The sequence below is a fragment of the Anthonomus grandis genome, chromosome 8, assembly GCF_022605725.1.
Source record: "Anthonomus grandis grandis chromosome 8, icAntGran1.3, whole genome shotgun sequence".
Lineage (NCBI taxonomy): Eukaryota > Metazoa > Arthropoda > Insecta > Coleoptera > Curculionidae > Anthonomus > Anthonomus grandis.
In genome coordinates, this window is record NC_065553.1 from 31,945,684 (window position 1) to 31,960,456 (window position 14,773).

General features: G+C 34.5%; 1 protein-coding gene across 5 annotated transcripts in view; it reads left to right on the forward strand.

The window, feature by feature from the left end:
- The window catches only part of LOC126739727 (inositol polyphosphate-4-phosphatase type I A), a 114,688-nt gene that overhangs the window by 83,098 nt on the left and 16,817 nt on the right, over positions 1–14,773 (forward strand). For 4 of the 5 annotated variants that reach the window (XM_050445521.1, XM_050445520.1, XM_050445523.1 and 1 more), the window contains one exon: positions 14,480–14,749. In XM_050445521.1, the coding sequence (XP_050301478.1) occupies positions 14,480–14,749 (270 nt within the window). Of the gene's footprint in view, positions 1–7,353; positions 7,569–14,479; positions 14,750–14,773 lie in introns of those variants that run through there. The other variant, XR_007661693.1, reaches the window with a different exon arrangement.

Below are 14,773 nucleotides of genomic sequence, written 5' to 3' on the forward strand. Positions count from 1 at the left end.
TGTCACATGAAACTGTACGACGAGCATTACAGTTACATAAATATCATCCGTACAAGATGCAAATTTTACAGGAACTTCATGAGGACGATTTTGATAGGAGAATAGAGTTTTGCGAAATTATGTCCAACTTAATAAACACTCGTGCAATTGTTGGAAGCAACATTTGCTTCAGTGATGAATGTACCTTTTTCCTAAACGGCCATGTCAATAGACAGAATTGTCGATACTGGAGTGAGGACAATCCCCACATTTTCAGAGAGGGTGCTACACAGCGGCCACAAAAAATTAATGTTTGGGCCGGTATTCTTGGAAATGCTGTTATAGGACCGTTGTTTATTGAACAAAACTTAACTGGAGAGCTCTACTTACACCTACTTGAAGATGTAATTGATCCTTTGATAACAACTGAACTGGAAAATCAAGTTGGTAACATTTTGCAAGAAAACGAACTACACTTTCAGTAAGATGGAGCTACGCCGCATTATTTTCGGCCAGTGCGGAAGTGGTTGAATAACAGATTCCCTAACCAATGGATTGGTAGAAGGGGACCGATAGAATGGCCTGCTAGGTCACCAGACTTAACGCCGTTAGATTTTTTTTATGGGGGCACATAAAATCGGTTGTTTACAAAACTCAGCCTGATGATATCGAAGATTTAAAAAGAAGAATTACAGAGGCAAGTAGGGCTATTCCAGAAGAGGTATTTCAGAATGTTCGGGAAGAATTTGAGAATAGACTTTATTTTTGTTTGGAGAACAATGGAGAACACTTTGAACACCTCTTAAAGTAGATGTGTTAATAAAATAAATTTTAGGCGTGCTTTTGTAAAGACCATAATTGTAACGGCTATGCAAATGTTTAGTAAAAATAATATTAACCTAAATAACATGTTTCAATGCAAATCATAGCTTTAACGTAATTAAAACACTTACAGGAATAATGTTTAATAATAAGTAATTTAACAATGTTTAAATAACCCTAACTTGGCAACGCAGCACTCAAATTTAAAAAATAAGGTGCCAAAATGTAGAGAATAAAAAGTTCTTTCAAATGAGGTATCACTCAACCCCTATTGCCATTTAAGATTTTTGAGAGGGAGGTTCTGGGGGGTAGGGGGTTGAAAGAGGCGAAGTGATTTCTGCATAAAAATTGTTCCCCCTCGATAATAAAATCGACGTGTCCTAGCGATTTTATAAAAACCTAACCCGTTTCGAGATAATAGGGGTGGGAAGTTTTCAAATTGACACCCTGTATATAAAAGATACTCGAACAAAATTTAAGTATAAAATATAATAAAACATAAAACAGAAGAATATCAACAAATAAAGACGGCAATGCTGCTCCCCGCAGGAAACGTCCGTGACTCCCACGCTTGACCATCTCAGGTTTACCACATTGCCAACTCTACAGTTACGTCTTAATAATTCGGGACGGCTCTAACATATCGTCAGTAATGATATAATAACTTAGACATAATTTTACAGGAAACAAAAAAAAATATTTTTATCGTCATGGCAATTTTATATTAATATTTTTTTTGGCAAATATAGTGTTGAAAAAGGAAATAAAAGCTAAAAAATAATAAATTTTTATTTATTTTTTTTGTTTTTTTTTATAATTAAGATAGGACATATTGGGTTTAAATTGATGGAAGTTAGGAGGTATTAAAATAGACATATTATTTCAAGACTACGACAATAAAACTAAATTTGTAAAAGAAAATAGGTATATTTATTATACAAAATTTCTTCAAAACAGTTTTGTTAACTTAACGTGTAACCACTTTTTTTTCTTGACTGGTAATTGAGACGTATGGGCTTGGGGGTATATTATATCAGAACCTATAGGTTTTTTTCTGATAGGCAGCGACTTCCATTCCTTTCCAAAATCTAATTTGATCTGTAAATCATCATCTGAGTATTTTATCCCTACGATGTCTGTAACTGTAGGGTCTGATTTTTTTTTCCGGGTCTTATAGAAGTATATTGAAAGTTTGCTACATCAGAGTAATCCTTAAAAAAATCATACTCCAATTTTATAGCTTTATAAAGCTTCGGATGTTTTCGTGTCTCTTCTGTTGCCGTTAAGTAGTCACTCGGTAAATGGATTTTGATATTTTTTAATTTTCGCTCTATGCAGCTGTGTACTGAATCCACTTCTATTTGTAAATGACCTTTTTCTAGAAACTTTTGTATTATGGTTACATTATGAACAGTTGAGAAGTTAAGGGCATTAGACATGACCACATTCCGGTTTTGAAATGTACAGCCGTCGCTGTAGATTATAATAGGAAGATTCAAATTCAAACAGTTTGCTCTGATATAATCTAACAAACAAGATACAAAAGTAGAAGCATTTAGGTTTGTGTCAATTTCTGTAAACCAGTAACAAGACACTTTATGATTTTCAACATAATATACAGTGAAATTATAACAGGATAACTTGGTTTTAAAATAAATGGAGGTGGCATTTAGATATGGAGCTACTTTTACGGCCTGTAAATCCATTGTTAATAGAATGCATTTCTTTTCTTTAGCTTTTTTAATGTCGTTTTCTTTCTCTTTACGAACTTTCTCTTTTTTGTCGATGTGAAATTTCCATTTATCTTCTGGCACATTTTTATGCTCATACTGTATGCAAATATCACATCGATCCTTCTTCATGGTAAACAAACGCAGATTTTTTTCCTTAAATATTTTTTCGAAAACGTACCTTCCCAACGGTGTAACATTTTCTTCTTGACATTTCTCTGAGTATTTATCAAATAGCTGCTTCATTGATGTAAAATGTTCTTCCAGATACAGCTTGTTGGTATGTTTTCTTACGTAAAGGGATGGTTGTTTGGGTAATTCTTCAAAAAAAATACTTAAGTACTCATTCTGTTCTTTAAACTGCTTAACACGATAATTTCTATTTTTTCTTTTCTCATTCTGTTGTTGCTTCTCTTCTCGCATACCATTTATACTTTGTTTTACCCAAGTTTGCACTGTAAAAGGTCGAAGGCCCAAAGTGCTTAAGAAGAACTGCCTGCACACGGGTAGTTTTTTTTGTCCATTGCTCAGAGTGTAACTGAAACTTCCTTCTCTACGAGATATTTCATTTAGAGTAGCAGTTTTTTTTTAGTTTCCACCCTTGATACATGCGAACAAACGTAGATTTTTTTTTGATCCCAACTTAATGAAGACCAGAAATGTTTAAAAAGTTCATTCCTTTTTTCCTCGGAAAATGCGTCACATTGTCTTTTGGAAGATTTTCTACAGAAAAGTGAATTACAGGCTCCTCCCATGTTCCTTTCAGGTCTCATGCTATCTTGTTTAACAGTCCCATCTCTGCTCCTGCTGTATCCTAAATATTCCTTTCCCTTTTCACGCAATTTTTCATTTCTGTTCTTCTTCCACTCTGCTTGGATAGCTTTCTTCTTTCTTTTACGACCTTCTTCCATATTTCCATACATAGGCTGCAACTGAACCTCATTCCGCTCACCGACTCCCTGTCGTTCCTCAGAAGCACTGGAACTGGTTTCTTCTTCAGCTATTTCCCGCTCATAAAACCGATCCACTAGAAGAGCTTCTTGCAGACTCACTGTTTTCATCTACATTTCTCTTAAAATCACAAGATATACCCGAACTGGAAGGAATCGCAATTGCTACACTTTCAGATCTCAAATCCATTGATATTATATTCTCACTTATGTGGGGAAGCCTTTCGTTGGTATCATCCGGATCATCTGAAGTCTGGTTATTTTCAAGCATACATTGATCAGAATTTTAATTATCGGTTTGAATATTTCCACAAAAATGTCTTGATAACTGATCTTCAAAAACAATCGGAATTTGATCTATATTGATTGCGAAGTTATTTTCTTCTTCTAAAAGCTCTTGTACATGAACTTTTTGTACAGAAGGCTCTTGCATGGTAGTGTCTTGTACGGGAAGCTCTTGCACAGGAAGATCTTCTATCGGAAGTTGTTGCATGAGAAGCTTATTATGATCCGAAAACTCTAGTACGGGTATCATATTATTTTGCGTAGTTTTGGAAACTAGGTTTAAAATTTTGAGCGTACGTGAACTCATGTTGTAGATAGTCTGAAAAAAAAACCTCCTATTTACCGCTTATATTAATTAATAGTTTTTTTATATTAATTAATTATTTTATTTTATCTTCCTAACTAACCATTGAAAAAACAATAGAAAGTAAGAAAATTTTATAAAAAAATAAATAAAATAAATTAGAAAATATCCTAAAACAATGATTTTTAAAAATGGGCACTTGTATTTTATAAGCGTGATGGAATAATCTTTAAAAAAATCTGAAAAATTAAAATGTAACCTAACCTTAACATAAACAATGATTACTTACCGGCTTTTTTTCTCGAAAACAGGGCAATCTTAAGATTGAGATAGTTAAAACAACTTAACAGAAATATTATCTTGAAAACACCTTACTATATTTCTCTATTATCTTATAAATTAACATTATTTATTGTAAAAAACTGCGAGCTCAGCAAACGATCTGCTCGAGCCTATACACGCAACAAGATAGGCGATATTTGTTGTATAATAAAAAGCGCTAACAGATAGGAGGTATTGTTTTTACGCAGGGACTTAAAAACAGTGCAGTTTTTGCAAGTTAGGAGGTTTTTGAATCATGCGCAGAATTGTCAGGAATAATTTTAAAGTAGTAACTGAACATATGTATTTTTGGAAGTTAGGAGGTATTGTCACATCACTGACGATATATGATATATGCCTCAGTTATTTCGGCGACATTTCTCAACAACTTGCAAATTTTAAGCCTTTCGGCCTTTCCATAGCTTTTAAAATGACTAACTCGCTAAGAAAGAACCTAGTAAAGACGTTGGATGAAAGTAACCCTCTATCCAAATCGGGTGTATATCATCTAAATTGTGCGGATTGCGCTGTTGTTTATGTGGGACAATCAGGAAGGAGAGTATCCACGAGGATACAGGAACATCTAAGCCTCGTAAATAAGTTCACGGACACCGATACCATAGAAACTAAGTCAGCTTTTGCTACCCATTTATTTTCCATCCCTGAATATGTTTCCATTGTTCACGAGTGCCCTAAGGGTATAAGGGTAGAAAGTTGGATCTCTTTGAGAAAATGGAAATTTTCTTTGAGAGAGGAAACCATCCACAACTGACAACATCATACAATTCACTTCTAACTCACCACATACCCACAAGTTTGCTTCATTTAACTCTTTGTTATATAGGATGTTCACCCTTCCTCTATCCAAGGAATCTTTTTATAAAGAATTTAACATAATAAAGCAGATTGCAGTTAATAATGGTTTTCCACTTTCTACCATAAATAAACTTTTTTTCGCATACATGAATAAATATAAATTTTCCTACCACATCTTACACTCCAATTCTTTAAATCTTAACAAATTCAGATCTTTAACATTTTTTGGTTCAATATCTCTCCAACTTGCAAAACTATTTAAAAATAATCTTAATCTTTCAATAGCTTATAAAACTGCAAACACTTTGAAAAAGCACTTGATAAACACAAAGGATAAAATGGAGCAAACTTTAAAATCTGGGGTGTATTCTTTGAATTGTGGTGAGTGTTCCGCTGTGTATGTTGGTCAGTCTGGTAGAAGAATTTCCACTAGGGTGAAAGAACATATAAGTCTTTTCAACAATTGTAAGGACACCGATATTAAAGTCAGCCTTTGCAAATCATCTTTTATCGAATGGTCATAACTTTTCGGTGTCGGATGATGTAACTATATTACATGAGTGTGGAAAAGGTAAAAAACTAGATCTCCTCGAAAAGCTGGAGATTACAAGAGCTAAGAGAAGCCCAATATTAAATTGTGTCAATGATATCTTTAATTTCGAACCTAATCTCATTTTCAATAATCTCCAGTAAAAAATTTTAATCTTGTCTCATATAACGTAATTACTCGCATCCTACATCATTACCCCGGTTTGGCGACAAGGTATATGCTTCGGACTTCATCACCCCACATTTCCTCAGTGCTGCAAAGAACATTTGCAGCACAACAAAAACTCTATCCCCTCATCAGTCCTAAATCACCCTTAAGCCCGGAAAATAAACTGATCATTTACAAACAAATAATTAGACCTTGCCCACACGCAACGCCTCCAAGTTTTTCAAAATAAAATTCTGAGAGGCGTCTTATCTGCGGACAGATATACGCGGATCCGTGACTTGCACGAAAGCACCGGTGTGGAATACATCTCTGATTATATCACCGATATATCAGAGATGTTCTACACGGTGTCCGTGAAAGGAACGGAAATGACGCGAAATATCACCCAAATCCGATATGATAACCAAAATCAAATTAAACATGGGCCAATTTATAAAAGGCTTCCAGTTTATTTTCGGGCATCCTAAACGGTCCCCCATCAAAGCGAGCGCCATGCCGAGATACCGATTGACACCTCCCACAAAGTCCCCAACCTCTACCTAACATAGCACGTCACTGACCAACGGCGACGCGGCAGACGCCACGGGCGAGAGCGGGCGTTGCACCTGTCGCCGTCGCTGGCGCACACTTCGAGTCATTGACTCGCTGCTTCTCGGTTCCCACTCCCGTGGTTCCGGCCAGTGGGAGATTCAAGCAAATGCTCTGCGCCAATCTTTTTGCTACAAGGTACCTGAATGAAATTTGATGAGGTTTTTCACTCCGGCTTTTCCTCAAAAAACACCATTGACGCTGTTGAACAACCCGCGGCATGCTTACGTCACATTGCTAAGAGCATTACGCTCATTCACAACTGAAGTTCCCATATAAATCTTGTAGATAGGCGATGGGAGTTAGTGTCGGCACTGGCTAAGTGGTACCATTTGCAGACCAGGCCATAACAACGGCCCCCCCAGGGGTTCTTTCATATTTAAATGTCCGCGTGCGGACTCAAATATGAATTCTGTAAATTTTGTATAAGTGTATATATTCTGTAAATAAGTACCATAGTTAAGTTAGCAATGTAATTTTTAGGGAAATAAAAAAGTTGTTTGGCAAAGTTGTTTGGCTTCGGACTTCAGATCCAATGGTCTCTGGTTCGATCCCTGTCTTTTTTGAAAAATTTTTTTGTATATTTTTTTCTTTTCATAATTGTACTTGTTTTCATTCTTTATAAAATAATATGTAAAAAATTTACTGGATGTGATATTTGGCGTTTTAAAATTCATATTTTAGTCAATAACGATACACGCGATGGTGTAAACTTATTTTATTTTATTTTTATTTATGTTAGTGTGAGTCAGTGTGCAGTTTTTTGTATTTAGATAGGTATGTCTTTTCTTTTAATTAGCGTTCTGTTCCGTATTATTTAATTTTGTTAATTTTACCCAGGTCTGATGATGCCCTAATGCGGCGAAACGCGTAACCTTTAAATAGACGCTTGATTTATGAGACTTGGACTTTGAGTTTACTTTCTCCCCCCATTTGTTCAAAATGGAAATCACCAAAGCCAAGAAGCGTCCAATTTTGACATGCATTAATGATGTTTTCACCTTTGAGCCAGGACTTACAGTGTGGCAGACGGATCTGAAACACTTCGGCCTGAGGTAAGGGGAATGCAGTAGTGGAGACAACATGGCCGACTTCATTCATAAAATGGACAGTGGCGTGTGGTATTATGTGAAGCTATTTAAATTCGATTTAAGGAAAATAATTTTAAAATTTATCAAAATAAATTTTCCTAATTAATTATTCATTTGTATGTTTTATGGTTTTAGAAATAAGTTCTTTTTTTTTTGGTATACAGGGTGTCCCACAATCAACGTCACAGGCTATAACTTTTTTATTTTTAACTATAAAAATTAAAAAAAAAAATTAATAGCTATAGGACCACTACCCAAAATTACTTAAAAAAACTACCCCCAACAAATACATCCCCCAAAAATGAATTTGTCGGGGGTAGTTTTTTTAAGTCATTTTGAGTAGTGATCCTATAGCTATTAAAAATATATTTAAAAAAACATATACCTAAAAATAAAAAAGTTATAGCCTGTGACGTTGATTGTGGAACACCCTGTATACAGGGTCGCACGCAAATATCTCTGTTGCTAAGCCGAATTTTGAAAACAAAGTTTAAACAAAAGTTGCTAAGGTCACAGGGGGCCGCATCACTGCAATAGTACGTGTATTTTGAAGGTCATTAAAAAAAAACAAAACAAAAGTCAAACGTCGACTAAAATGAACCACCTGGTATAGATTATAAAAAACGAACAGCATAAGCGTTTTGGCAATGATAAAAGTTCGGTTAAGCTGGGAACGGGAATTTTTATGTTTTTTTATGCGAAATTTTTACTCTTTTTGGAATTTCCGAAAAAGTAAGGTAATTTGAGAAAAATATAAGGTAAATAACTTACCTAATTTTTCGTTTACTGTTATTTATATTAATGTTTTTTTTCTCAGTCTCACACACTTCACTTAAACATGTTTTTATTTTCACTGGTGAAATAAGCAAGCCTTCTTTACCTTCAGCCTCGTATTCACTATCGTCTTCACTACTACTGCCATTAGTGTCACTGTCCTCATTTCCTATTGTGATGACAAGGGGCTCGATTTCTTCCATGATTTGGTCAGTTTCCCAAAATTTTTCCTCCACAGTTCTGACGTGCTGGCAAAATTTCTGCCAATCATTTTCGGAAATCGAGGATATAGCATCCTCAGTAACCTCCTTTAAGGTTGTAATGTTAAAATTGCCAGTAGTTTTCCGACTTCTTATTAAAAATTTGAGTCTTGCCCAAGCTAATTCAATTGGGTTTAACTCGCATAAATAAGGCGGTGTTCTTAATGGAGTATGCCCATGGGACCTTATAATACTATATAATTTTTTTGGTCACCAGGTGGTTTGTGGCGTAAAACCAAATCGAAAAGATCAAATTTTCTGGCACTTGCATCGTGTAACATATAGTAAATGTAATACATAATAATATACAGGATAAACCTTATTCCACCCCATTTTTTCAGCCAAAATCTTAAATGGTAAGGGTATCACTCGACACCCCTTCCTATTTAAGATTTTGATGTTGATAGTCTCACCCCCGCATGGGGGTTAAAGTTAAGGGATTGAAAATACCAAATAAATTTGTTCGCCTGAAGTCAAAAAACGATCATCAAAAATTTTTTTTAAAAGAAAATATCTGAAGAAACTGGGGTGGAAAGTTTTCATTAGTTCACCGTGTATGTACATATTATGTAGGTACATTTATATATTTAAAATTTATCAGTTCAAAAGGCTTAATTAAGTTGTTATAATTACCTTTCTTAGTTAACCAGGCGATTATATCTCTTTTTAAAGAGGATTTTGTTGGGGTTTTATCCTCCTGCATCGAATGATAAGGAGTATTGTCTAACACTATTACCGAATTGGCTGGTATATTTGGGAGAAGTTTTTCCTTGAGCCATCTAGTAAAATTTTCCCTATTCATTTGGCCATGGTAATCACCTTCCGGCTTTAAATTTTAAACAGGCATTGTCCACAAAACCCTTGTCGGAACCTGCATGAACAATTATTAGCCGACCTAAAATATCATTTAAATAATATATATTTCTCAAATTTAACGGGTTCTTGAAACCTCGCCAGTGAAAAAATATATGACTGTAACTTATACACACTGTTTTGTATTAGCGATACCAGTAACCGTATCGCTCTGCCAACATTTCTTGAACGTCAAATCGTTATCCACCCAAGTTTCGTCCAAGTAAATAATGTTTCGGCCTTCTTCACGATATTTTCGTATTTCGCGAAGATATTTGTATCTCCAGGAAAGAATATTGGGCCTCTCCATTAAGATTTTCCTCTTATTTTGACACGCCAAAAAAAGCCATTTGACCGAAGCGTTTCCCTGGAATAAGAAAAATTTGCCTTCTATATAAACAACTTTCTAGTTGTCGGAACCACTTTATATTCCAGGTAAAATCTGGTGATACAATGCCTAACTATTTGAAAATGAAAACTGTCATCTTTTTCGACGACAGTTTTCCGTGGCCCTGGACTGGCTAACATTTCATCAGGGTTATTTTGTCGCCTTTCTTCATCTTCCTTGTGAATTTTTTTCACAGATGATACGGAGACTCCGGTATAAAGGGAAACGCGATCAAGCTTACGTTTAAGAGGCAATTTCATCGAATTATTTGCAGCTTTTTTATCGCAAATCCTAATAACAACATTTTGAATGCATAGTGGGAATGCATATACAAAAAGCAATAAAATGTAATATAAACTACTGTTTTTTTTAAGAGGCACAATGTATTTCACTTTTTTTTAAATAAATTATTATAACTTACCTGTAAATGTTTGCTATCACTTTCCTCGTTTGCTATGAAGGACCTTACCCTCAGTGAATTTATTCATTATAATAAATGTTATTATTCGTATATATGTAGACAATAATAAAACAAACTAAAAAATTAAATATTAGAATAATAATTAAAATAAACGGAATCCAAAAATCAACGATAAAACCTACGCCACTGTCCACCCTTCAATAGTAATCAATGTTTTGAAACGGCAGGAAGCATTGTAAACAGGTGACAAAGACCCTGTCCAATGAACTGTCGAAATAATTCATAACAAAAACACGTGCGGCGAGGGAAACCAATCACAAGCGTTCAGGTTCATAATGGCTGACCCCTATTATACAAGAAGTAGAGGAGTAGAAGTAGGAATGTAAAGTGGAACGTAATATTGCCAGATTTACTAAACATGATCCATTTTTTGGACAAACATTTAATTGTACCATATTTAATGGTAAAACAATTGCGTATTAAAGCCAAAATGGAATAACTATTTAGATTATAATTCTTAACATTTTACCCTCTATATCTTGTGATTGTAAAAAATCTTATATTGCATATTATTAGAAAGTAAGTCCCGCACAATTACGTTTTGAGGTTAAACGTGGCAACGTCGAATATTTTGGCCCACATTCCTGCCGCTGTTTCAGATCGACTTGCCAGACTATATCTTTAAGAATCTTATCTAACCTCCTGTTTCTGCTCACGATACACATGCATACATGCCTTTGACTCTCACATTTATAAGCAGGGCTGGCCGAGTGGTTAAAGGTCTGGTATTTCACCAAGCTTTTTTACATATTTTTTTTTCTTAAATCCCTGTGCCATCTTATTGTTTTTTATAATAAAATATGTTGGTATTCTCCGATTTTAAATTTTATTTGTCAGTACAAATCAGGTCATTTCATGAGAGTTACTACTAGTTTATAGGATAATTTTAAACTATGATTTTGTTTTAGTGTAGAGTTTTATTGTAATTACGTGATGATGCTTTATTTTAAGAGAAACATGTAGCCTTCGGGACATAAAAATATTTCGAGGCCGAGACTTAGTGTTTTTATTTTGTTTTTAGAATTTATCTATTTGAAGCCTCCCATTATCAAGCCAGGTGAAACCGAATGTAGAAAAAAGAAAGTATTTAAAGAACAAAAAGTACAAAATCAGATTATTTATATGTAAAATCTATTTTTCTATTTTTTTAGGCAGAAAATACTTAATTTATTTTGGAGTTGAAAAATCAATATATTGTCGTTTATGCATTTGTTCGGTATTTTCATTTTTAGCTTGTTGAAATAATAAATAAATTTTTTGTTTTTCAATATTTTTTACATACTTCTATACTATCTGCATTTTTTTGGCTGATCTTACTTAACACATATTTCGAGTTGTGTATGTGTTTATTTGTATATCAGGCGTAGGACGACCTAACTTTAATTTCCGGCTGCCGGTGTAGCGTTGGATGTAGGTTCCGAAGGGAGTTTATTACTTTAACCTGTTTATTTTTGACCAAAGAAGGAGAAAGTCAAAAAAAAAGTCAAACAAGTCAAAGTCTCACAAATCAAGGGCGTATTAAAAGGTTACGCGTTTCGCCGCATTAGGGCATCATCAGACCTAAATAAAATTATCAAAACTCAATAATAAGGAACAAAACGTTAATTCACAGTTAAGACATACCTCATCTAAATACAAAAACTACACACTGACTCTCACCAACATAATATGTCTACAACATCGTGTACCGTTATTGACTAGAATATGAACTTTAAAACGCTAAATATCACCGAAATCCAGTACATTTTATACATATTGTCTTATAAAGAATCAAAACAAATACAATGATGAAAGAACAAAAATAAAAAAGTTTTTTAAAAAAATTATATAGAGATCGAACCAGAGACCATTGGATCCAAAGTCCGGATTATACAGGGTGAGTTTTTTAAAGTGTTACAATGCGATATGTCAAAAACGGCTGCAAATTTTTTTTTGACATTTTGGTGACATTTCAAGTATACCGGGGGGCACTTTTTGTGATATTTTTAACATTTGTCCCTTCACCCCCCTAAGAGGGGGGGAGGGTCACTTCCTTATTTTAAATGGAATGACGTGTTTTTTATTCTTAAATACGAATCTACATAAAATATGAAGTCTGTTTACAAAAAATTTTTAAAATTGCTCTGCTGGTTACGGAATTATGATCAAAAATGTTTTGATTAAATTTAAAAATAATTCGAATATTCTACTACAATAAAAACAAATTATTTCCTACTTTTTAACTATTTATCGTCTATGTATTATGCCTAAGGAGCTGTTCGAAGTGACCGCCTTCGACTTTCTTATCCAAACACTTTCTTATCCTTTCTTGACATGAGTTTCGTACCCGCTGTAACATTGCCGGTGTCACTAATGAACAAGCAAAACGAATCCTGTTCTTCATGTCCTCTGGAGTTGTAGGTGCACTAGCCATTACTTTGTCTTTTATAAATCCCCATAAAAAAAGTCAAGGGGGGTCAAATCTGGCGAACGAGCAGGCCAGTTGACAGGACCACCTCGACCAATCCACCTGTTTTCAAAAATCTCATTTAAATAAGTACGGGCCTGTATGGCATAATGGGGTGGAGCTCCGTCCTGCTGAAACCATACGTTAGGATTTAAATTTTGGTTTAGTAGACGAGGTAACTGATTTCTTAAAAAATCTGTGTAGACCTGTCCATTTAAATGACCTCGGAAAAAATGCGGACCAATAACTCTATCCTCGAAAATACCACACCATACGTTCACAGACCAGGGATGTTGATTTGGTACAGTTCTCATCCAGCAAAGATTATTTGCTGCCCAGTAATGCATGTTGTGCCTGTTTACCTTTTAGAAAAACAAACAACCAAAACTTGAATATGTTCTAATTTAAATAAGTTAAAACTTACCTGCCCGCAATTATTAAAAGAAGCCTCATCAGAAAAAATAACGTTTCTCAAAAAATGGTTATTTTCACGCATTTTTGTTGAAATCCAAGTGCAAAAATTAATGCGATTCTCAAAATCATGTCCGTAAAGCTCTTGATGAAGTGTAATGTGGTAAGGATAAAACTTGTACCGGTGCAGAATTGTTATAATTGATGATTGACTAATTCCAGCATCTAAAGCAAGCCGCCTGGTACTGATTTTGAGGATCAATAGCTACTGCTCCTAATACAGCACCTGCCTTATTTTCATCTGTCTGCGTTTTAATCCGATTTCGTCGTTTACTTTTTAGACTACCAGTCATACGACTTCTGGTTTCCAGTCTCTTAAAGGCCATATGAGATTTTGGAATATCCGGAAACCTCTCGGCCCACACTACTGCAGCCTCCCTATAATTTTTTCTGCACTCCCCCAAAATTAACAACATATCTACTTCTACACTGAAATTCGCTTCCATTTTTTTCTTTTTAAACACAATTTACTTGTTAATAACACGTCAAAATTTTTATGTTACACTGCTTGTTATGTTGCCATGGAAATCCTACTGTTACTAGTTTACTCATTTCCATCCATACTAGTAAAATAAACAGTAGGATTTCCATGGCAACCGGCTGTTATTATGGTAAAATATTCGAATTATTTTCAAATTTAATCAAAACATTTTTGATCATAATTCCGTAACCAGCAGAGGAATTTTAAAAATTTTTTGTAAACAGACTTCATATTTTATGTAGATTCGTATTTAAGAATAAAAAACACGTCATTCCATTTAAAATAAGGAAGTGAACCTCCCCTCTAAGGGGGGTGAAGGGACAAATGTCAAAACTATCACAAAAACTGCCCCCCGGTATACTTAAAATGTCACCAAAATGTCAAAAAAAAAATTGCAGCCGTTTTTGACATATCGCATTGTAACACTTCAAAAAAACTCACCCTATAGAACAGTTTGACGCTGTGGATTGCTGACATTGACCGGTCGGCACTGTACAAAGTATATGAAAGATATTCATTTTCAAAAAAATCTATTTACTCGTAATGTCAGCACTATGCAATCTCGCGTTTTCACGTTTATAACATACTACTATGCTCCACCATATATGAAATCATATTAAAATCATTGAATTTAGGTATTAACAACCGAATATTAACTTTTTAGTAGGTATGGCTTAATTTGTTTTGAAGTGTCAAGGCAATTATCTAATAATTTTTACTAGGTATAAATGAAAGAGCAACTTTAGCAGAGAGCCTAGGCAGCACAAAACCTCAAGACCGTTCAAATATTGACAACTATAGTCGATTATACGAATATTTCTTGAGATATAGAAAAATAAATCCGTGCGAAAATCATAGGCAATCCAGTGGAGGATCTAGTTCACAGCCTCTATTGGAACTGATCGAAAGCTTGCGCTGTGAAGTGCATAGCGGCAAGCCGAAAAATGTTGAAGTTTTGCGGTTGTCGGCGCTAATTTGTAGATATATGAAAGGTACGTGTTTTTCTTTATTTTGTT